The sequence below is a fragment of the Propithecus coquereli genome, unplaced genomic scaffold, assembly GCF_000956105.1.
Source record: "Propithecus coquereli isolate 6110/MARCELLA unplaced genomic scaffold, Pcoq_1.0 Scaffold840, whole genome shotgun sequence".
Taxonomy (NCBI): Eukaryota; Metazoa; Chordata; class Mammalia; order Primates; family Indriidae; genus Propithecus; species Propithecus coquereli.
The window spans coordinates 772,884-797,737 of NW_012154619.1; the positions used below are offsets into that span (position 1 = coordinate 772,884).

The 24,854-nt window shown below is 44.3% G+C and overlaps 1 protein-coding gene across 4 annotated transcripts in view; it reads left to right on the forward strand.

Moving 5' to 3' along the window:
• CUX1 (cut-like homeobox 1) overlaps window positions 1-24,854 on the forward strand; it is a 365,653-nt gene that overhangs the window by 199,007 nt on the left and 141,792 nt on the right. For 3 of the 4 annotated variants that reach the window (XM_012663953.1, XM_012663954.1, XM_012663952.1), the window contains exons 4-5: window positions 3,647-3,725; window positions 24,054-24,191. In XM_012663953.1, coding sequence (XP_012519407.1) covers window positions 3,647-3,725; window positions 24,054-24,191 — 217 coding nt within the window. Of the gene's footprint in view, window positions 1-3,646; window positions 3,726-24,050; window positions 24,192-24,854 lie in introns of those variants that run through there. The other variant, XM_012663951.1, reaches the window with a different exon arrangement.

Genomic DNA, 24,854 nt, shown 5'->3' on the forward strand with positions numbered 1-24,854 from the left:
TTCCCCGTAGCCGCTCACACTGACTCACCCTGTGCAGATGCAGTGGAGCTGGCAGCAAAGGGAGCTTGCCTGGCCCCTTCCAGACTCAGCACGCTGCCAGCCAAGGGAGCCCAGCACAGTCGAAGAGAGTGGCGCTTGCACTGAGTCTTGCAGCATAGACAGGTCTGGAGTGGACAGAGATGCCGGCGAAGGGCATTCCACATAAGCAAAACCACAGAACTAGCAAGTCACAGGCTGCAGCAAGGAATTCACGAGTGTCGGCGGCCAGAGGGCGGCCCGCCCCGGGCAAGCTAGGCTGGGAAAGGGAGAGGACAGACCCAAGCTCCGACTCCGGGGCCACCCTCGGTCTAGGCCCGTGGCCATGGGAGAAGTCCAAAGAGTGGAGGAGCATAGAAAGTACCCAAATTCCCAGAATCAGCAAATTCTTCCAGACAGTTCTAGAAATCTCATAAGGGGGTTAGAGGACCTCATCACGTAGCTCAGCCAGGCACGGAGTACTCTCATCTCCTTCAGGAACCTCATGGTCCAGTTGCTTAATGAATGGGTTAAACACATTGGCCTGGCCTTGTTCCCAGCTCTGGGCTTGGATTCCCTGGCCTTGGTGGAAGAGGAAAGGGGACAGCACTCAGAATCGTGGTTCCCAGGGCTGCCTAACAAATACCACAAACTGAGTGGCTTCAACAGCAGAATTTTGTCCTCTCACGGTCTGGAGGCTGGGAAGCCAAGATGCAGGTGTCAGCAGGGTTGGTTCCTTTTGGGCACAGTGAGGGGGATCTGCTCTGTGCCTGTCCCCAGCCGCTGGGGGTTTGCTGGTGATCTTGTGTGTTCCTTGGCTAACAGTCACATCACCCTGGTCTCAGCCTTCATCTCTACGTGACGTTCTCGCTGGGTACGTGTCTGTGACCATGTCCAGACATCTCCTTTGTGTCTGGTCATACTGGATTAGGACCTTGTCTTAACGTGATCACCTGCAAAGCCCCTATCTCTAAATGAGGTCTCCTTCACCGTATTGGGGGTCAGGACTTGAGCATTTTTGGGGATGCTTAAGTGCAACCCATTACGTCCCCAAGTATGAGGTGCGGATCACCAGACCCCACCTCCGTGTCCCTATGAACCACCCAGACAGGAGAGAGAAGGACAATGTTCCGCATCCTTTGCCACCAGAGAGGCAGCCACTCTTTGTGCCCCCGTGGGAACACATGACAAGTGTCTGCCTGGCTCTCTGGACTAGCTGCTTCCCACGGCCACGTGGCTCTTAGGAGGGGCCTGGGAGCTTCCCAGGCAGCTGGAGAGGCAGCTACAAATCCACGTTTACTCCAAACATCTCTACGTGGTGGTTAGGTACGGTTGAAATAGTGCCATTAAGACATTTCCCAAAATTTGTAATAGACATTTAAAAAGATGTATGTGAGTGGAAGAAAACACAATACAAAATTTTGTATATTGTTTGACTTCAAATACATGCAGATTTTAAACAGCTTTATTGAGATATAATTCACATATCATATAATTTACACATTTAAGGCCTGCAGTTTATTAACTTCTAGTAAATTTGCAAAGTTGTGCAACTGTTACCACAATTGTAGAAATTTTCATCATCCCCCAAAAGAAACCACACACCCCTCAGCCGGCATCCACCAACCCCTCCCTGTTCCCCACCCTGTCACTAGACAACCCTAATCTACGTCTGCCTCTAGTTTCCCCATCTGCCTGCATTTCATTCAACTGTATATTTTAATTAGAAAAAAATTGAAGAGAATTACAGACCAGACAGTATGACTCTCACCAGTGAATAGCAGGATTATGACTTTAATTTTCCTCTCTATATTTTTTATATTTTTCTAATTATACAATGAGCATGTATTGCTAAAAATGGGGGGGGTTATTTTTTTTTAAAAAAAGAGAGTTGTCTTGTCATATTAATAGCCCATGTGGATTATTCTGAAACCCCTCTCAACACCTAAATCACAATCTTATTTTGTGGTGGGGGGATATGTCTGAGTTCCAAATAACTGACCTCAAATTGGAATTTTGGACCACAAGTTGTCAGAAGTTAGAAATGCTCGCATTGCATTGGTTTGGTCTACGTCAGATTTCCCAGACCGTCCTGCTCACCCTGTCCCCCGTCCCTTAGTGTCTAACCGTCCTTAATCAGGTGACCTCTCAGCCCTTAACAAATTGTCAGTTGGCTCAGGCGAGAGGCCCTGTAATTAAGCCACATCCTTTGCCTCTTTAATAACATTGGAGACAGAGAACATAATTCTGTGAGGGGACAGAAGGAATATATAATTTAGTGTCCTTTTCCTGAGCCAATATGAACTTCATGCATGTACAATCTTGCATGCTTCAGGTGTATAAAGTCATCTGTTGTCTCAGCAGTTGTGTGTGTGAGCTAAGTACTGTAACAAGTCGATCCTGTGTTTGGAAGCTCTTTGGATGTGTGTCTGGCATACTTGAGGGTTTCAAACTTCACCTTTCTTTGAGTAATAGATGTAGACACTGGGGGAAACGAACTCAGCTGGGTCAGTTCACAAGACAAACCAATCCTAGTGATTGCCAGTGTCGCAGAACCTCACCCATTGCCTAAGCTGGAAAGCTGGGCGCCTTGTTCTTCCCGGCCCCAGATCTCCCGCCTGCCTCACCTCCTCAGCACCCATGGCCCTGCCCCACGCATTTCTCACCGAGATGAGGGCAGCACCTCCCAAGGGGTCTCCTCCCTGCCCCTTCTGTGCTCCTTCCACTCTAGCTGATGCTCAGGTGACACAGGTTGGGATACCACCCCGCTTGCCTCTCCAGTGTTGTCACCCACAGCCCCTGCACGTGTGTCCGTGTTCCCACCCCAGCAGGCTTGCTCATCTCCCAGCCCCAATTATGGGTCTTAATCTGGATTTCATGGATGGAGCACAGACTGATGTGTGAGTGTCCTAAAATAGAATGCATAACTCCGCGTGGGTTTTTGGATTAGAGGGGAGCGGGGGATGGCGTGTGGGATGGCCCTTGGCTTCACAAAATTCTTAAAGAGGATCTGTGACCCTCCAAATTTCAGACCTTTGCTCTGGGTGTCTGCATGTGTTCTTATGTGCATTGCCTCGCCTGTCCACCCTGGGAGCTGCTCTTGAAGACTCTGCTCCAATGTGACAGCTTTGCTGCCTGAGGTCCCTTTCTCCATGTCCCCAGGGCACTTTTCTGGCTGGAATTTAATTACTTGTTGACATACCTGTTTCCCCCACTACACCCCAGCTCCTGGGAATAGGAGCTATCATCTCTCCCTGCCTACCCCTCCGCCCCACCTTCTCAAGCACAATGTCTAGTGCATGGTCAGCTCTTAGCACTTGCAGAAGAAGGAAAGAGGCCAGGAAGGGCACGCCAGACCATTTTCTCTGTGGAAAGCCCACCCAGTGGTCCCTGCTCAGTGTGGTGAGTGGCCTCCTTCACCCTGATGGCCTGGGCCATGGAGACCGTCTCCCTCTTGTGTGTCTGCGGGCTTTCTTCTGAGGGGCTGAAGGCCCAGTTGTCATGCATATGTGTGGAGAAATCAGACTTCCATTTGCTGTGGGAACTCACTAGATGTATAATGATTTTTAAATTACCTCTTGACAAATTTTGAGCTCTTTGTTTTTCTCTTCTTTCCTTCCTCCCCTCTCAGATTGACGCACTGAGCAAAAGAAGCAAAGAGGCTGAGGCAGCCTTCTTGAATGTCTACAAGAGATTGATTGATGTCCCAGGTAAGCCCCAGCACTGATAGCCCCCAGCGGGGCTCCGCGGCTGGCGAGTGGTGGATGTTGGGCTCCTTCTTCTCAGCTTTCCAAGAAACATGCGCCCTCGGTGGCAGCTTCCCTCCAGGAAACCAGGGAGTTCCAGGAAACGTGAAATCTCCATCACCCAGTCTTCAGATAGGGGTGGCAATTCAATGCACTTGTTAAAGTACCTGTGTAATTGCTAGTAAACACAGAAACCCAAATCTCGGGGGCTACAGTATAAAATGGTGCGTGTACCACAGAGAAGACATAGGGCCAAAGTCTGTATGCTGTGCACAAGTCTCCTGAGCTGCCGGGCACTATCTTCAAGACTTCAGGAATGGCCCTGATGGGACATCCAGAATGCCTTGCTCCCCCACCAGGTCATCAGGATTAGTGACCTCCAGACTAGTCCTTCACTCAAGGGTTACAGGCAGAGAGGGTAACTGATGATTCCTTTAGCCACAACTAAATATGTGAGTTGTTTCTTCTTTTAAAGGAACTAAAGAGTTAAAATTTAAATGATGTTTGTTAGACATTCTGAGAGTTGATGGTTTCCAATTTCTTATTTTAGAAAAGTGAGACAGAATTTACAGTACCTAGACCCACTGGTCCTATTGTTGGTCCTGTGCTCCCCAGTGACTTAGAATCTGTAGGGAGGTGATGCATATGACCACGTGGGTCCCAGCTCAGTCCTGGAGAGACTGATCAGAAAATTAGGAAAGCCACTTAGATGTCTTCCTCTGCCAACCAAGGAAACCTAATTACCACCGCCACCCCTCCCCACCCATGAGAGTCACCTGCTTGCCCGTATTAGTAATCTCTGAATATCACTGATGTTACTAGAGCTACTTCAACAAAGCAAGGCAGAAACAGGTCTCCTTTGTACCTGCACTTATGTTCTAGTTCAGGTCCACCATAGCTTTTCTGTTCCCTCTTGGAGTTGGGATTACTAAGGGGCATCAGAAAGCATTTTGGACAGGGAGTGGGAAGGTCCAGATTCTCTTGCCACAGGAGTGTTGTAAAATCTTGATCACATTCCTTTTCCTCTCTGGGGAACAGCCTGGCAGCAGAGAATGATTTGCTTTGTTCTAAACTTTTGCTGTCTGGGGAACTTATCTAACTCTTCGTTCTCAAGTTGAGCCCTTTGATTTTCTTCAAGAGTTTATATGCAACTAGGGGTTCCCCGAAGACTGACTAAGCCCCACAAGGTGGTTCCTTCATAGTACGTGGATCATCCGATGTCCCGCTGTTCCCCAGGTATCAGCAGCTTGGCAGGCGTGAGGTGGTGGCTGAGAATTCTCTCTGGACTGTGTCATGTCCATACATGTCATGTCCATACACAGGGATAAAGAATTTATAGAAATAGTGTGACCCGGACTTTGATAAATAGAACTTTCAATTTCCAAAGAGTTCCTTCTTTTAAGTTTTCTGTTCTTCATGCTCAGGAGGGTCCTGCCCCATCCTGTTCCCAGAAGCTCCTGCCACCGGGGAGCACGGTCCCAGAATGGAGTGCTTTCTAGCCAAGAACTCTGCGTCTGTTGTGTTGGTGACTCAGTTGAGAAGGGGCTGGCTTATTCCATCCCTGCCAAAGACCCAAAGAGCCTTTGCTCCTGTTTTCTATATAACCTAGAATCTTAGTTTTTAAAAGTCGAATTTGTACCTGGATTTTTCCCTAGTGATGTTTCCCAACTGGCAGCCACTTTTAACAAGCTGTTAGGTTTCTTTTTCTACAGTTATAGAAAAGAAGAGACCATTTTTCTCATCAGTGTTCCTCTTTGCCTGAGCAGGCCTTTATTCATACAAATTTTATAGAATTTTGATCACAACATGGGTATATATTTATATTCTGCTTTTTTCACTTAATATCATTATTATTACTACTACCATAAGCATTTTTCCTATATTGGTGATATTCTTTATAATTATCAGTTTTGGCTGGAGAATAAATGTTTGCAGTTTAGATTCAAAATGGTGGGATCAACATAATGTCTGATGTTTTCTCTAATAATAAAAGTCAATCAAAATACGTCTACATTCCACGTAGATCACTTTCATGTGCCGCCTCCCGGCTATTTCTTACGAATGCTGTGGTCTGACAGATCTAGCAAGTTACTTAAAAAGCAGGAACAGGGCTTGGAGCACTCTACCTGTGTTTTGAAGTCTGATTATTGCCTGGATGAAGTAATCCTGTGGCTGAGGCTTACAGGAAGGGCCTGGTCAATAGCGATGGTGCATTTACTGACAGTCACATCGTTGGGGGGAGTCAGGGTGCCTTCACTGTCTGCATGCTTCAGGCTTTAATCCAGCAGAATCCACAAACACTTGGGTGCGTTAAGTTCTCCTAGTTGCAAGAGACAGCAATTCACGCTGTCTCAGAAAAATGGAGGAAGCTCTTGGGAATAACGAGGCAGGTATTTCAGCTACGTGCCATGTGGCCCAGCTCCAGGAAGGGCTGCTGAGCCGGACTCAGGAAGAGGTGGAGCCAGAGTCCCACCGAGCCTGAAACTGGCAGAGTCACCTGACCAAATTAGCTCCCACCCGCTGCCCCTTCCTTAATTTTATTTATTTGTGCATTTTCTTGTTACTTACCTATTGGTCTCACTGCAATGAAAGCTCCTTGAGGACAGGATTTTACTTTGTTGCTTTCTGCCCAGCACCTGGCACACAACAGGGGTGACATGGCGAGCAATTGAAAAAGTCGGTTGACCCAAAGCCCCAACCCCAAGTCCTCAGCAGCAGAGTTCACAAAGGGTCACACCAGTGACTCCTAAAGCTCTGTCTCTGGCCCAGTTCTCACTCCTGAGTGCCAACCTGCACGTCCAGCTGCCTCCTGGGCTTCCCGCAGGAATGACTGACAGGCACCCTGCATCTACTGGGTGTGTCTGATGGAAGCTGTTCTTCCTGCATTCCTGCTCTTAGCAAAGGCACAATCTCCCACCCAGCTGCCCATGCCAGAGCACATGGTCCCCAAGTCCTGGCCATCCCACATCCAGAATGTGTCTCGATTCCATCCGCTTCTCTTCACCCTGCCTTGTGCCATTCGGGTCGACACAAGAGTCTTTGCACTTGCAGCGTGGCCAGACCCCTTCTCTGCTGATCCCCCAGGTCTGGCTGGGGTGTGCCCTTCTCACACACACACCTGCCCACCCGTGTCACGACTACTTGCTAAGTCTGTGTCCTTTCTGGCAAGGCAGAGAGATCGGGACAGTGTGATCTTGTCCCTAATTATTTCCCTAGCATCTACCCCAGTGCCTATCATGTAGTAGAAACTTCATAAGTGTTTGTCAAATGAATGAATAAATTAGTGGATCAAATTATTTCTTCAAAATGCTCTCTGAGTTTTTTGGTCTCAGGCTTTAATTGTTCACACCGAACCATCCTCGTGAGATTGACGCTTCCCACTGAGGGCGAGCACTCCCAAGCATCAGACACGTCAGTTGCAAGAGAACAGAACGTATCTTTTATGGAGTCGTAGCAGTTTAATAGCTCTCTGAACTCTCATTTTGCTTTGGTGTCACTCTATAAAGATTTACATGCCTGCATAGACATTTATACCGCACTTAGCATTCGGGGTTCATCAAATCAGTGCATGCGCTGCTGAGGGCTTCAGTTTTGTGGCCAGTGTGTGATGTCCAGGATCCGTGTGGTGTCTCAGCTGTCCTGCCGGCCTGGCACCAAGCTGGCATCTCCCTCCACGCCAGCTCCCCCTTCTGCCCACTTCCCCTTCAATGGTCTGGCCCAGCTAGGAGGGGGAGAGAAAGCTGAGTCATCCCAGGCTCCCCCTCTTCATCTTCCACATCAGAAGTCCCAGCTAATGTTATTTCTCCTTCCAAAATCTCCTTCCTGTCCAAGATACTGGATAAACATTTAGGTGCATAGTAGAACTGAACCACCATGGTCCTGCAGGGTCCTTTGAGCAGTTAAAACAGTTAAGACCTGATGTTTCCATTTTTTTCATTTGCCACCGGCTTGCTCCTCATTCCTTAGTCAATTCTGAGGGTATTTTCAGACGCTTTTCATTGGAAATATCTTCCTTTAGCCAAACCGTACTCTTCTGCAGACTGCTGTGACCCTCATCTTCCTGGTTATTACTTGGTCAGTGCCTAAGACCCTGGGCCCCAGGGATATAGCAGCCAGCGAAATTCCTGCCCTCGTGGACTTTAGAGTCTGGTGGGAATACGGGTGTTAAAAAGTAATTACACAAATAATGACTGAGTTTTAGGCGTGGTAAGTGCTTCTAAAGCAAAACCCACCAAGCAAGACCAAGACACTTGTGGTGGTCACAGGGCCGCTGTTAGGAGTCACGCTGGATAGAGAGCCCCCCCAGGGGCGAGGGTCACCTGGCTGCAAAGGGAGGCAGGGCCTGGGCGGTTATGTTAAGGCTTCTGGGCTTCACCTAACAGAGAAGCCATTAAGGGGTTTTACGCAGCAAAACGATATGATCAGATTTGTGTATCGGAAGGGTCATCCTAGCCGCAGCGGGGACAACAGATTGGAAAGAGGTCCAAAGTGATGGGGGGTGGGTGGAGACAGGTCTCTTGGTGTCAGGTGGTGGGAGTGAAATTGGAGAGAAACGGACAGATAACCTGCTGTGTTTAGGAGGTAGAATGGATTTGACTCTTGGTGGGACAGTGGGGTTAAGGAAGGCAAGTAGGACAGCTCTGTCTCAGGATTTATCTGGAAAACAGTACTGTGTGCGTGGTTCCATCTACCTTACAAAATTAAAAGAAAGACCAACAAAACATTTGGTGAATGAGTCTCCTATCTCTGATTCTATTACTATCTTTGTGGTTCTAGCTGAAAATGGCCTTTGCCGTTATTGTCAGCATCGTAGGTGTAGGATGGAGGTTTTACATTTAGATTCACAAGCAAGTTACAATTTTACATCGTTAATTTAATTGGCTTTCATCTGTCAATTTTCTCATGGACAGATTTTATGTCATAACATGTTTGATCAATACATAGGGATTATCTCAAACTTCAAAATGCTTAATTTTTAAAATTCTAATGCACCTGTAATTGAGATTCATATTTATTAATTTGCTAATGATTAGCCACATGAGGAAAAGCATCACAACTTGGTAAGGACACCTGGGCAAGGCGAGCCCCCCAGGACGGGAGGTTCCTCTGTGGCAGGTTCCCTCCTCGGGAGGCCAGCGTCCTCCTGCATCACAGTCTGTGTCTGTGGGTGAGAGCAGAATTCGGTGACTATCTGTCAACAGCAGTGACTCTCAGTGTGCAAGGAAGGGTTCGAGTGTGCTGCTGAATAAGTCACATTCATGCTTACGCTCGGCCAGTGTCTCCTGACAGCCCGCTGATGCAGGCCCCAGACCACGCACCTAAAAAGGTACAAATGCGAGCAGAGCTCGGCCCGTGGCTCCCATCCCAGTCATGGGAGAGTATTCAGTACCTTTGAAAAAATATTCCATAATTAAATGAGTAAAATAGGCAGCCTCTATCCCTTGCTATGATGAAAGGAGAAGTAAATGTCTCAGATAGCTGGGAATATTCTGGAATGACCTCCTCTTAAAGGCTTTTATGTAGCTAGAATTTTACTGTGTGCTGAGCAAAATTATGGTGGTATGCATAGTCTGCCAGTAATTAACCTTGCGTGGGTGACTTGCTTTTGCTCTTGGTACTTTTCATACTTTTTTTTACAATTGAGCATGTATTTATTTCTGCAATGCAGGGAAGCATACATCAGTAAAATAATCAACTTGCAATCTTCATTTCTGAATAGCCCTTATTAATGTATTACAGATAAGAACTTGAAGTCAAGTATTTGTAGGATACTTATAAATTTGTATAAGGCACAACTATGGCTTTTCTGTCCCAGAAACATCTTGGTAATGGTATTTTTTAAAGAGTTCCTAAGATAAGAGAAGAAGATTCAAAGTTGGTGCAGCTACCACCTGTGCCTTGGTCTTACAGAACTTCTCTACTTTAGCTGCAAAGTTCAAGGGAAGAACCTCTTTGTAAGTTGTCCTTGCCTCCATCTGTGACCCCCTGCCACATATAAGAATCATATTTTACTCCTTGCTGAGATGTGGTTTAGCTCCTACAGATACAAACCCTTCACACATAAAGGCAATGCCTAGAAGCGTTTATTTTAAGATTTAAATCTTAGGAAGCACATTACCAGTGATATAAAATATTCATTGACTCATGAAACACTGCTAGAACTCAGCGTTTCATGACCGACTCGTCTCACTTTATTTCCATGGGATAATTGTGCAAAGTAGATGTTGTAGGTTTTTGGAAGTCCTAACCGGGAACTGGCTGAAAAGAGCCTATCTGTGAGCCATTCCATTTTCAGAGCCTGCTCCAACGTGCCCATGCTCCTAGGAGCTCCTAGGGGAGGCTCCAATCTGGTTTTAGGAAAACCTTCCCTCCTGGTGAACAGCCCTGTTGGCGCAGCCTGTGAGGCTGTAGAAACGAAGTGGCATGTCATCGTTCTGCAGAACTGCTTTTTAATCCTCCGTAAGAATAAAATAGCAATCTGGTTTTTGTGCCTGTTACTTTTCAAGTGAGGACACATTATAGGTTAAAATTAGAAAACACTGTTGCTTCCATTCTTTTCTCTTCCCTGCCTGCCCCTCACTCAAGGATCCCAGAGTAAGACTTTTGGAAAAAAGTGACGAAATCTTAAGATTTAGTTAGAAATAGCCCCTGTTTTTCATGCCAAGATTTTAATTGGTGTGCTACTTGGTGGCATTCTTAACGGCTATGGGAGAGTGGCTGCTCCAGCCCGATTCTGGAAGGAGACTCCAGTCCGCATATTCCAGGTCTCCTGGTGTTGGCAAACAAGACCGGGTGCCCATGGCCCCTCCAGAGAGCTCTCTGGAACTTCAGTAGCCTGAGACGTGCAGGAGCCCCTGTACACATCTTCACTCTGCTGTCTTAAAACATCTTCATTCATATTATTAAGAATCAACCACAGGCACCAAAGCAGGACAGAAAGCAGAAGCGAGGCCAGAGGAATGAAGCCCTGTCTGGTGCCAACATCATGTGCCTCCGCCTGGGCTGCAGGTCCCCAACCCAGAGCTGGTCCTGAAGCACCTCAGAGGGACAAGGGCCAGTGGTGCACTGTCGCAGCACTCAAGAGGTTGGAAACCGGACGAGGTGGCAGCTTCTCCATCCTCCTCAAGCAATTTTGGGGCCTGATCCGCCCCTCCGTTTGGTGTGCAGCATGTTCGCAGGCTAAGAAATTAGCTACAAACATTAAAGAAAAGCAGGCGTGACAAGATGGGTGCCCGAGCCCATTGCCGCCAGCTTCTGCGTGCTGCTCTCGTTCCCAGGGCTTTCTCTCTCCATCCGTCCTCCCCCAGCCCCCTAACACAGCGCTGGAGTGTGGGAACTCCCTGGATGTGACTTGGGGAATCCTCCTCGTGTGCCTGAGTGGAGAGGTGTGTTGCCTGGTTTCCCCTCTGCCATGACTGGGGTGGTCCTGGCACGCCGGGTATGTAGACAGCTTTTCATCAGGCGCTCATCAGCATGCTAATTGCTGTATGACTAATTATGCCCTGAATTCCAGTTGATTTTCTTAATGAGACAGCTGGGTTAATTATGTAATCGTATGATTACATTAGCCTAGAGTGCCCTGGCGAAAAGTATCGTCTGCCGCGCTGTGATGTCATCGCGGGGATGGTGTTCACAAGGGGTACATTCATCCTCGGGCTGATGGCAAGGGGACAGCCTGTCGCCCGCAGAGCACTCTGTGCAAACACGGGCCTCGGGTTTATTAAGATCATTCCTCTTCGGCCTCACAATCTGTGGAGAGGCAGCTCACCAGCAGCCTTCCCTGTCGCCCTGCGCCCTCCCGCACACCACGGCCCGCCAGCCTCTGCAGCCCTGCCTGAGGCCCAGCAGTGTGCTCTCCCCTCTTGCCGGACCCCCACCCCTCGCACCAAGGCTGGTGGGCTTTGCCAGGGCATGCCAGCGCTTCCTTTGTAGTGATCAGGGAATCCAAAACAAAGTGTTTGTGTTCAGGTCTCCGGAGGCCCAGCGTGAGTCGGTTTATAATAACATACAAACAGCCATTTACGGGCCCCAAGCTTATTGCCCCCTGTGCCCCATGTACATTTCAAGCCTTCTTTCTGCCCTGATCTCTAACGCACCTCCTACGTCACCAAGAAAGCACCCACACGGCATCACCCCACTTCCGGCCAGTTCTCGGTTCCGCTTCACAGCCAAACTCAGGGCGAGGTTGAGTGCCCACTGGCTCTGCTTCACCTGTTTCCACTCCTCCTCCTCGGACTTCTGTGGCCGCCTCCTTCTCCTCCAGGACCCTGTTCTTAGCCTCTTCCTCTTCACTCACGTTCTCTCCCTGGGTGACTCCTAGAGTTCCACAAGACCACCAGAGAACAATGGATTCCTCCTCTCCCTGCCCCCGCAGCCTCCCAGGACAATAAGTGGCGTCACCATCCCTGCAGTTGCTTTGGCGACAATTGCAGGAGTCAGCCTGGACTCTGTTCTTTACCTCACCCAGGGGCCCATCTGTCAGTGAGTCCCAGTGATCCGGCCTCCAAAAGTATCCTTAATTCAACCCTTTCTTGTCACTGCAGCCACCACGCCCTCCTCTCTTGCCCCCTGGGCTCACACCTTCGCTTGATCCCTGCACAGCAGGAGGTGGGTCTATCTAAGTCGGTGATCTCCAAACTACTTCTGCTGGTGTGCTGCAAGAGTACAAAAGTTTGAATTTGTACCCACAATAGAGTCTTAGTTATCAGTATGATGTACGTGTGTAATTACACTGTAAATCGTATACTAAAAATAGAATAAAAAGATATGATGAAGAGTATAAAGGACTTAAAATGTTAATTTTAGTAGCAGTCCAAGAAACTTCTTTCTCTCCCTAAAAATTACGTTTTTAAGTCAACTTTATTTTAGGTATAAATACATGCAATAAAATTCACCCATTTCAAGTGTGCAGTGACAGTGTGACCACCTTCACAATCAAGATCTGGAACGTCTCTGTCACCTCACAAGTTCCCTTCTGACTCTAAACACCAACAATCACTGATCTGCTCTGTTACTGTTGGTCGAGTCATTCCTGGGGTTTCATATGATGGAATCATTCCATATGTATTCTCTCCTGTGGCTTCTTTTACTTAGTGTAGTGTTTTTGGGATTCATCTTATTGCTGGGATCAGTAATCCTTTTGTTTTCATTGATGAGTGATATTCCTTTGTAGGGCTATCTGCCAATTTGCCTGTCCCTCCACCTGTTGATGCTCATTTGGATTGTTTCCAGTTTGTAGCTATTATGAATAAACCTGCTATAAACATTCACAGATAGTTGTTACGTGGACATTGTTTTCATTTCTCTCAGGCCAATACCTAGGACTAGAACTGCTGGGTCGTAGGGTAGCTCCACATTTAATTTGGTAAGAAATGCCAAGCTGTTTTCAAAGTAGATGTATCATTTTGTCCCCCAAAAAGAAACATGGGAGAGTTCCGGTTTCTCCATGTCCTTACCATCATTTGGTATTGTCTAATTTTAGACATTCTAATGAGTGCATAACATATTTCGTTGTGATTTTCATTTGCTTTTCCTGATGACTACTAATGCTGCATATTTTTCATGTGCTTTATTTTCTTCCATTGATCTTCATTTATAAAGTGTTTCAATCTTCTGTCCATTTCTTAAATGGGTTGTTTGTCTTATCAAGTTGTAAATTTATAGCAGCTTAATTTTTATTTTTTAATTTTATTTCATTTATTTTTTTAAGATAGGATCTTGCTCTTTCACCCAGGCTGGAGTGTAGTGACACAATCATAGTTCACTGTAACCTCGAACTCCTGGGCTCAAGAGAACCTCTGTACTCTGAACCTCCTGAGTGGCTGGGACTGCAGGCATGTGCTGCCAGGTGGAAGCTGTAAATTTGCTATATATTCTGCATACAAATCTGTTGTCAAATACATTCATTGCATATATTCTCTCCCAGTTCATTGTCATTTGAAGACCAGAAGTTTTTTATTTTAATAAAGTCTATCCCCCCACCACTTTTTTGGGTTCTTGCCTTTTATGTGTTAAGAAATCATTGCCTGCCCCCAACGTGGTAATTACTTTCTCCTGTTTTTTGGTTTGTTTGTTTGTTTTTTAATGTATAGTTTTATTTTTTTACCTTTAGGCATCATGCATTTTGAGTTAATTGTTACATGTATGAGGTAAGGATGGAGTTTTCTTGAAAATCAGTGTATGGTGTATGTAGGAGTCTTTCTCTATACCCACTGTTGTATTTCGTTGATCCGTATATCAATGTATCTCCCCTTATGCAGTATCGCACTGTCTTGATTACTGTAGCTTTGTAGTCAGTCTTGAAATCAGTTCTTTATCTTTGGTCATCTTTTTCAAAGTTGTTTTGGCTCGTTGAGCTTCTATATACGTTTTAGATTCAGTTTGTCTGTTTTTACAAATAAGCCTTACATGACTTTGGTCGGGATTCCACTGTATCTGTAGATCAATTTGAGAAAAATTGACAATACCATTTATTCGTCCAGTCTAAACATGGTGTATTTATTTAGATCATCTTTAATTTCTCTGAGCGATATTTTACAGTTTTAATGTGTAAGTCTGGCACGTGTTATGTTCAATTTATCCCTAAGTAGGTCATGTTTTTGAATGCTGTATTAAAGAGTATTTAATTTTATTTTCTAATTTTTCATTGCTTTATATAAAAATGTAACTAATTTCTATGTAACAATATTATATCTGTGGCCTTTTAATACTCACATATTTTCTAGAAGTTTTTTTTTGTAGTTTCTCTACAATGTGCCCTTGAAGAGGATGTGTACTTCATAGTTTTTGGTTGGAATGTTCTATAAATGTCATTTATGTCAAGTTGGTTAATAGTGCTGTTCAAGTTTCCTATATTCATATTGATTTCCAATCTATAATGCTGTATATTTCTTTTCCTTGTTTTTGTTTTGTTTGGTTTTGTTTGCAGTAGCTAACATTGTACCTGTAGTATAGTGTTGAATAGAAGTGGAGAAAGCAGACATCCTTGCATCAGTTCCAGCATTAGGTAGAGCATTCAGGCTTTCACAACACAATTAAGGATAATGTTAGCTGTAGATTTTTTTGTAGACACCCTTTGTAAGGTAGAAGTTCCCTTCTGTTCCTAGCTTGCTAAGAGTTTTTGTAATGAATGGGTATTGAATTTTGTCTGCTTTTTTCCCTGCCTCCATGGAGATGATCATATGATTTTTCTCCTTTATTCTCTTAATGTGGTGAAATAGTTTGATTTCCAAATGCTAAGCCAATCTTGCGTTGCTAGAATAAAGCTTCCTTAGTTATGATGTATTATAATTTCTGAAATTTGTTAGATTCAATTTGCCAGTGTTTTACTAAGGAATTTTGCCTTTAAATTCATGAGGAATAGAGAACCGTAGTGTTTTGGTTTTCTCCTTTTAATATCTTTATTGGGTTTTGATAATAAGGTAGTGCTGGTCTCATAAATGAATGGGAAGTGCTCCTTCTTCCTCTCTTTGGTGAGAAAGTTCGTGTAAGGTTGCAGTTACTGCTTCCTGAAACTTCCCTAGTTCACCCGTGATGCCATCTGGGCTTGGGATTGTCTTTGTCACTAAGGTTTTTACTTACAAATCTAACTTCTTTAACAGATACAGACTATTAAGATTTTTAAATGTCTTCCTGAGTCAATTTTGGTAATTTGGAATTTTTAAAGGAATGATTCATTTCATCTAAATTATCAAATTTATTGGCTTAGTCTTGTTCAAAGTATTTTGTTATCTTTTAAATATCCGTAGAACATGTAGTGATACCCTTTCTTTCATTTCCTGATCTTGGCACTTGTGAATTCTCCTTTTATTTTTTTGTTTGTTTGTTTTTTGATCAGGCTAGCTAGAGGTTTATCAATTTTAATGATTTTTCAAAAAAAAAAACAGTTTTTGTTTGCATCGATTTTCCTCATTTTTCTTGTTTTCAATTTTGTTGCTTTCTGTTATTATTTGCTAATAATATTTCTTACTTTGGGTTTGATTTGTTCTTCTTGGAGTTTTTTAAAGTGGAGTCTTAGGACATTATTTTATTTCATTGTGGTCAGACAACATGCTTTGTGTGATTTCTGTTCTTTTAAATGTGTTGAGACTTGTTTATGGTCCTGTGTATGTTCTACGTTGATGAACGTCCCATGTGCACTGGAAGAGAATCATATTCTGTTGCTGTTGAGTGGAGTGTTCTATAAAAGTCGGGTCAGGTTGCTTCATAGTGTTCAAGTCTTTTGTATCCATAATGATATTGTACTATTAATTAATGTGAAAGAAGTTTCAAAATCTTTAACTGTTCTTGTGGATTTTTCTTTTTCTCCTTTTAGTTCAGTTTTTGATTTGCATATTTTGAAGACTCGTTTGAGGGTTTATATACTTTTAGGATTGTTACATCCTGTCAATGATTTGATTCTTTTAAGTTTATACAATGATCTTCTTTATTCCTGGCAATATTCTTTGAAGTTTTCTTTGTCTGACTTTAATACAGGCACTTAAGCTTTCTTTTGATTAGTGTTTTCATGTTACGTCTTTTTCTTTTTTTTTTTTTTTTACTGTTAACATATCTGTATCTTTATACGTAAGTTGCATAGAATAACTACGTCTTGCTTTTTTTATCCAGTCTGACAACCTGCCTCTTAAGTGGAATTTAATGTAATTATGGATGGAGTTGGGTTTAAGTCGACTGTCTTACTGTTTGTCGGTCTGCCATCTTATTGTTTGTATGTGTCTCACCTGGTTTTTTTGTTGTTGTATTTTTACTGCTTTCTTTGGATTAATTGTGTATATATTTTTTTTAATCTTACCAACTACTTTATTAGCTCCAACTCTCTATTTTCTTAGTGGTTAGTTTAGGGTATAAACTAAGTATGTTTGACCTATCACACTATATTTACAAATAATGTACCATTTCACATACGATACAAGAATCTTATGACATACTTTTATTTTCTCCCTCTTGTTTGTGTATTGATACTCATTTTACTTCTACCTATGTTATAACTCTATGATACATTGTTACTATTTTGTTTTGAATAGTCAATTATGTTTTAAAGAAATTAAAAATGAAACAATAGCATTTTATTTTTACCCATCTATTTATTAATCCCATTTCCAGTGTTGTTTATTCCTTTGTATAGATCCGGGTTTCCACATGGCATAATTTTCTTTCAGTCTGTAGAATTTCCTTTAACATTTTTTATAGTGTAGGTCACTGGCAGTGAATTCTGTAAGCTTTTATTCATCTGGGAAAGAGAATCCTCTACCTTGCCCTCATTTCTAAAGAATATTTTTTGTTGAGTATAAAATTGTTGGCGGTTTTGGTTTTGATTTTTTTCTCTCAGGACTGACTGTTTCTGGCAAATCTCTAATCATGTGTATCTTTCTCTTCCTGTACATAATGAATCTTTTTTTAATCTGCCTTTTATGACTTTTAAGTTTTTGTTATCGTTTTCAGAAATTTGATTATGCTTATTTGTGCTCCTTGTGTTTATCCTGCATGGAGTTTGTGGTTCCTAAATTTTTTGGTATATAACTTTCACCAAATTTGGAAAATTTTGCCACTATTTCTTCAGATACACCTCTTAACCCCTTTCTGGGATGTGTATGTTAGGTTGTTTAATTTTGTTTCATAGCTTGCTGAGGTGTTAGTAACTTTTTTCCATTCTTCTCTATACTTCTGTTTGGACAATTTCTAATACTATATCTTTGCATTCACTGAACATTTTTCTTCTGCAGTGTCTAATCCATTGTTAAGCCAATCGAGCAAATTTTTTTCATTTCAAATAGCGTATTTAAGCTTCAAAATTCCATTTGATTCTTTATATCATCTATTTCTCTCCTTATTATACGTAATCATAGTTTTCTTGACACCCTTGTGCCTGCTCATAATAGCTGTTTTAGTCTACTAAGTTCCACTGTGTCCTGTCATTTCTGGTTCTGTTTTTATTATTCCCCTGATTATCCTGCTTTGCATGTCTAGTAATTTTTGGTCAGATGTTGGACCTCATGAATGTTAACTGGATTTTGTTGTGTTACGTATGAGTGTTGAAGTTTGTTTGAGCTGGAGTTTAAATTACTTGCAGATCAGCTTGATCGTTCCGAGGCTGTTTTTAGCTTTGGTAGGGGGGTGGACTAGCCTTTATTCTAAAATTAAGAGCACCCTCCACTCTAGAGTGACCCTCCTGGTATCTTTACTGAATTAATGTCCTTGCTTTTCAACAAGTCTCTCCTCTCTGGCTGGTTGTTAACTCGAAAGTCTCCCAAACCTTAGACTCTGGGAGTTGTTCAGCTTAGACCTTCGTTGTAGTTCTTGCCCAGCCTTGTGGCATTTCACCCCAGCATATGCAGCTTAGCTTTTGTCAACAGACTGTAGATCACCCCTCTGCAGATTTCTGTTCCTCTTTCTCTGTGTCCTTCCTTTTCAGCGCTCTGCCCTGCAGACTCTAGTTGCTGCAGCCTCCCGGTCTTCTCATCTCTGTCTTCTCAACCCAAGAAGACCACCACGCTCTGCTTGGGTTTCTCCTTCCCTGGGATGCAGTTTGGAGAGTTCTTCCTGCTAGAAAGTCGGTGTGATCGTAGGGCTGACCGCATTTCCTTCCCTTCTTTCAGACATCACAGTCCTGCTCTACTTGTTGTCCAATGTCTGTAAACAATCGTTTCATATATTTTGCATAGTTTTCTAGTTGTATGTGGCCGAAGGGCAAGCCCAGTACCAGTAAACCTGTCATGGCCAGAAGCAAAGTTTCCAAGTTTTGTTAATTTTGATTCTTGGTTTTAATGGCTGTTACAAGTGGCTGAAAAAGATAACTCGCAAAGATACGTAGATTCAAACTGAAGAAGTGCGTTACTGGTTATCTTTACAAAAATATGATACATATTTTTGAAACCTGTGTACAGGTTGAATATCCCTTATCCAAAATGCTTTGGACCAGAAGTGTTTTGGATTTTGGATTTTCAGATTAGTTATACTCAACCTGTACTAATTATGAAACGGTGTTTGTGGAAACTTGGCTAGTAAATTTCCTTTTTTCCTTTATACTGAATTTTTTTGCTAACTTGTCAGAAGATGTTGCATATTTTATAATATTAATCAATGGTTTGAAACTTCTTTTGGCAAATACTTAAGTACGTTTGAGCTAGTAATTAATAATAGGTAACATTTATTGACTCTGTTAACTCTGTGCCTGGCAATTTTCAGAGTTAATCCTCATAGCAACGTCTTGTTATAGGCACAACTATTATGTCCAGTTTATAAATGAAGAAACTAAGGGTTAAGAGGAGTTCAGTGACTTGTCCAATTTGCACAGCCAGTAAGTGGCCAAGCTGGGATTTGAACACATGCAGTCTGGCCCACACTCTAAACCGTACACTACACTCCCTCTTGTGTGATATGAGACACTGAGACATTTTTGTAGAGGCTGTTGTCTTTTCCCATAAGTATATACGATGATGGGAGCATTTCCACATTTCCATTTTCAGAACACTGTCTCTATAGCATGAGTTTCTTTCAAGTAGTTTTACTCCTCGCTAAGTATTGAAGCACCACGTTTACTGCAGAGACATAGAGTATGCATTTATGTTTTCAATAACGTCTGACAGGCAGCGTGTTCCTGATACGACAGCCACTTGCCATCGCGGTGGCAAGTGGCTAATTTGGATCACTTAGCTTTTTTAAAGAAAATTGTACAGCTCTTCTGTAAGCTTAAAACTCTTACATATTTTTGCCAAGCGAGAAAACCAGCAAACCTTTCTGTGGCTTTAAGCACGGCAGTTTTCTTCTCGTGCCACAGCGGCTCCCCTTGGAAGGGTCTTATTCTTCCGATGGTTTCCTGGCAGGAACAGAATCCATTCCCAGCTTGGTGCTCTGCTGCTTTCAAACACTGTATATTCAGCTCTAGAATTCAGTTTGATTCTTCTATTTCTCTCCTCATTTCATTCCTATTTTTCTTTAAATCGTCTCCCGGCTCCTCCCCCTGCCCGCTCTTCCCGTCCTCTCACTGCAGCCACACCTGCCTCGGATGTGCCACGTTCGCACCTACCCCAGGATCTTTGCACCGGCTGCTGCCTCTGCCGAGAGTGAATCCTCTCAGCGTCCCCCCGTCACCATCCAGATCTCCATCCCAGCTCACCTCCTAACAGAGGCCCTCCCTGTCCACCTGTCTCTGGGACCCCTTCCCACACCTCCCTGTGACTGTCCTTTCTTCATGCTGGGCAGTACAGATGCTCCTGGACTTACGATGGGGCTGTGTTCCAGTAAACCCATCATACGTTGAAAATATCATAAACCAAAAATGCATTTAATACATAAGTTGCCGAGCAGCGTAGCTTGCCTAGCCTACCTTCAATGTGCTCGGAACACTTAACGTTAGCCTGTTGTTGGGCATAATCATCTGACATCAAGCCTATTTTGTAGTAGGTGTTTAATATCTGCCGTAATTTATTGAGTACTGTACTGAAAGTGAAAAACAGAATGGTCGATGGATGTTCGAAGTACAGTTTCTACCGAATGTGTTATCGCTTTCACGCCACTTTAAAGTCCAAAAAATCGTAAGTCAGGGACTGTCTGTACCCGAAACTGTTCTGTTTTGTTCAGCTTTTCTTCTTGTCCGTCTCCCTCACATCACTAGACTGTCAAGCATTTGGGAGCAAAGATTGTGTCTTGTTCACAGCGTGTCCCTTCCGCACCCAGAACAGCCCGACGTCACAGAATGTGCACCTCAGCTGCTGGCATCACACTGAACTGTCCTTTTGGCCTGTGCCTCGTACTCCCCACTCCTCGCTCTCTCACCCGCATGGACTGACACCCCCTCCTGGTCCCCACAGGTCTGAATTCCGTGTGTCCTTTAAAGGGGCCAGTCAAGTGTCACCTCTTCTTCTAAAAAAACCTACTTTTCTCCCCAGTCTCTCCATCCGGGAGTGGTCTTCCGTGCACCCGATCTCGGGTTACTGACTTACGTGGTTTATCTGCTCTGTGAGACAGATCCCTGCAGACTTGGCCCTGTGCCCCTGCTGGTGCCTGGCCCGGGCCTTTCCCAGACCAGGTAGTTGCGTTGGAAATACTTGTTAAATGAGTACTTGAAGAAGACAGTATAATTTAGTTGGCTGCTGGTTCAGGAAGCAGAAATCTTAATTAGAATTTTGCATACCCAGTTGCCTGGCCAGCTCCTTCCCCACCCCGCCCCGCACCCCATCCCTGGATGAGATGCCACCAGCGCCTGGAACATGGCAGAGCTCTCTTCCCCGGCCGCCGACCATGTGATGGCTGGAATCAATGAGATGATGCTACATGCACTTAGGAAAAGGAGCTGGATAAATACAAATGGCAGCATTATTATTGTTTGTTATTAATATGTTCTTGCAGCCCTGTGTTGCGTAATGAGCTATATAATACCTCGAAGAGTGTTTTAGGAATTAACCATTAGATGATTGTAAAGCACTTTGGGAGTTTGTCATGCCGGGTGGGTGGACCTGGCAGGTACGTTGAATTGGAAGAGGCTGGGAAGACCGGTTACCGGATTCTGCGAGTTCCTGTTTTACGTTTGGGTGTGTTCTCTCGCCTCCCCAGACAAATCTCTAATTGAGCTGCGGAGATTGGAGGCTTCTGACATTCAGAATAAGACCTAACAATACTTGTGTGGGGTTTAAATGGCATTGGAAATCATTAACGAGACAAAAAGCTATGATTTCCCCAGATTAACATGCAGGTTGGGGTTTGTCCTGCCAAAATTCATTGTTTTGGTCTCTAGCCCAAACATGCTAGAGTCATTATATTGTCATGTGGTAATTAGCTGTTCCTTTAATACAAGTAATAAAAATTAAGCCTAAGAGGTACTTTAGCAATGCCTTTTACATATCCCAAAACAGTATTCAGATGCTATAGGCATTTAGTCATCAGCTGTGCTGTAGTAAAGTTTGGAGTTTAATGCAGAGAGATGTTTGAACATTCAGTTCATCCTTTATTCTGTGACCAGTTCTGCTACTTAGGCATTAACCTTTAATAGTGTTAAATTAAATATACATGCCATAATGAATAATTATGAGATTGCCTGAATTTTCATTTACAATATAACACTCTGAAAATGTGTGTAAAGGTCTAGTTACTATTCACTTGATAATGGGCTTGTTATTTTTATATGTCACTGGATTCCTTGCTGAATCGCATGAGGGAAGCTACTTTTTATTCGAAGCAGATACAGGGGGGTCCTCGCCTTTTAAAAAGAATGAACTGGAAACATTATCAACAGAAATGTTGGGAATAGAGGGCAGTATGCTAGCTTAGTTCTTGAAAAATATAATTTGTGCTGGGAAGCCTACATGAGTGACTGTTAATAGAATTTCAGACAAGTGCAGGGGCTTCCCCCCTCGCCACTCCTTCCGTGACCTCTGTGCCAAGCTCAGGCTGTAGTTCTGTGTAGGGGACTATGGGCAGACTGTTCATTTCCTGCAGGCCATTCGCCCAGCATGAGGCCATGGAAGTGGGGGAGGGTGCAGGTTGAGAAGGTACCCTGGGAAGATAGTTGGAAAAAAAAATCTGGAATGTTCCGCGGATTCCGTTTTTCCGTGTTATCACTACTCCTGCTTACAAAGAACCATCTCCCCAAAATAGCTTTTGAAATCTAATTTAACATAAATATTTTAGTGCTGATTAAAATAATAGTGAAGAGCTATAAATGAGAAAGCGATGCGGCCATAAACCGTACGTACACTCAGGATAAATGCCTGACAGCCAGGGTTCTGCGTGATGGACAGTGTTGGTGTTAAACCCCAGCATGCGGAGTCTGGGCTGCCGACGCTGCGCCAACATATCCCAGCGCCTGCCTTCTGTAAACTCTGCACAGACGTTGGCATCCCAAGGAGTTCCTGGCTCCTGGCGGATGCGTTGACTGAGGCATGGTAGATCCAGCCCTCAATTCCAGGAACCAAGGGTGGTCTGAAAAATTAATGACTCTGGCATTTGAAAACTAAGTGAGCTCTTGAATATATACCCTTGTTGATCCGCTGTGCCTGGTGTTTAGCATTCCGCAATAGGAGACTAAATCTCTGCAGCCATCTCACAAGTGACGCTGGCGCCCATACCAGAAATATATTCAATAATCTTCCTAAGCCCAGTGGACTTGGGTATTCTTCGACTCTGACAGAGCCTGAGAATTCCAGAGGAAGTCGCTCCGTGGGCGCCCAGCAGGTGGATTATAATTGCCTCTTGGGCAGCAGAGGGAAAACTAGAGATCGAACCAATGTGGAAAAACATTTAATGTCTCTCCATCTTGTGCTGAATTAATGGTAAAAACCAAATCCAAGAAGCAGTACGTGTAAATTTCACGTCTGCAATCTCTAACTTGGGGTTAAAATCCAGATTTTTGTGAGTAAATCTGATGGCAGATAGCACATCGACTTGGCCACAAGACTTCATGTGACTGGCCCGGATGCTGTTCAAGTCTTTGTATTGTGATCAGGAGCGCGGTGGCCTCCTGGCCGGCGGCCCACGGCAGGGGTCACGCTGGGTCACCAGCTGTGCTTCTGTCTGTTGAGTTCTGCAGCCTTCGGATCCGTAGCCACTAACCCCTGACTCTTCTAAGCATCCTTCGTTGGTAAAGGGGGATGGTGATGAAAAGCGATCATCTCCTAGAATAGGGTGGCCTCTGTTTCCTCCACTCCTCCAGGTGAACTTCCTAGCTATAAAGAACCGTCACTTGGAGTTGACAGATTCCAAGACTTGCGCCCACTAACTAGCTGGGTGACCGAGGGCAAGTCACTCAGCTTCCCAGAACTTCAGTTCCCCATGTCTCTTATAAAAGAGATCATTGTAGGACTCAAAGGAGAAAATGTCCATAAACGTGTCCTGTGAAGTCTGTGACACTCTCAGGGTATCCGTTGTTACTTCCAACTTCACACGGTTATTGGAAACTTTAAACTCACAGGCACTTCCATGGCCTGTCTGTCCTCCAGGTTTAGCTCTGGGCGTGTGGTTGATCTTCCAGGAGCTTCTGCCGCGGCCTTGTGTATTTTTCTTCTTACCAGATAAAAGAATAAAAATCCAGAAAGTAGTGCACGAGGCCACAGTGCTTGGCAAATACTAGTGAATCCCGGGGCTATTCCCATCCCATTTTCATGCGTAGAGGACCTGGGGTGGGTCCTTCCTTCGCAAAGCAGAAGAAAAGCCCCGCTCTAGCAAGGGGGCTCCCGGGCAAGGCCTCAGGGGACTTGAGTCTGCCCCCGGGGAGCCTGCAGAGCTGACTTTCCCAGAGTGCCCACGGAGGGGGCGCGTTTGGGTCCAGAGTGGGGTGACGTGTCTTCTCCTGTCGTGCAGATCCGGTGCCGGCTCTGGATCTTGGGCAGCAGCTCCAGCTCAAAGTGCAGCGCCTGCACGATATTGAAACAGAGAACCAGAAACTTAGGGAAACTCTCGAAGAATACAACAAGGAATTTGCCGAAGTGAAAAATCAAGGTTGGTGGAAATGCGTCCTTTGCTTTTTCTTTCTTCCTTTTTTTTGTGTAAATTGCCTTCTTGGACTGTCAGGACTAGCTCTAATTGTATAATACGTCTCCTACGGTCAGGGTGGGGCAGGCACCAGAATCATTACAGAGGGATAATGACAATGCTTAGCTATTTACAAGAAAAACTTTTCCTCTGCACAGTAACTGTGTATGAGTGTATTGCCTTCCTTTGGGACTGATGAGGATTTTTTGAAAATGCTTCCTGTGTCATCATGTGATAGGATCTGCCTTTCAAAAGACTGATGGGTTGCCCGCGGGCGACACCTGTCACAGAGCGAGCTTATGATCAAAGAGGCACACACAGTAAGTCATTTAATAATCGCTGCCGATACATTAAGGCTTCAGATCCATTCTTGAAGGCTGCATACTTGAGCGCTGCTGTTTCCTTGTCAGCGTGGCTTACTCATTACAAATTTAATGAAAGAAAACAACCTCTTGGTGTGGCTGCCCCGCCTTCAACAAGACAGAAAGGGCAAAGGGCGCCTGGCTTATCCTGTTGGGGAAGAACAAAGAACTCTCTCCTTGTACCTAAAATCCGGAGATATTCGGGACCTGGGAGCCTCGTGGCTTCCTGGTCTTAAAGAAAAATCACAGCCCCATCTGACAGCAGCCA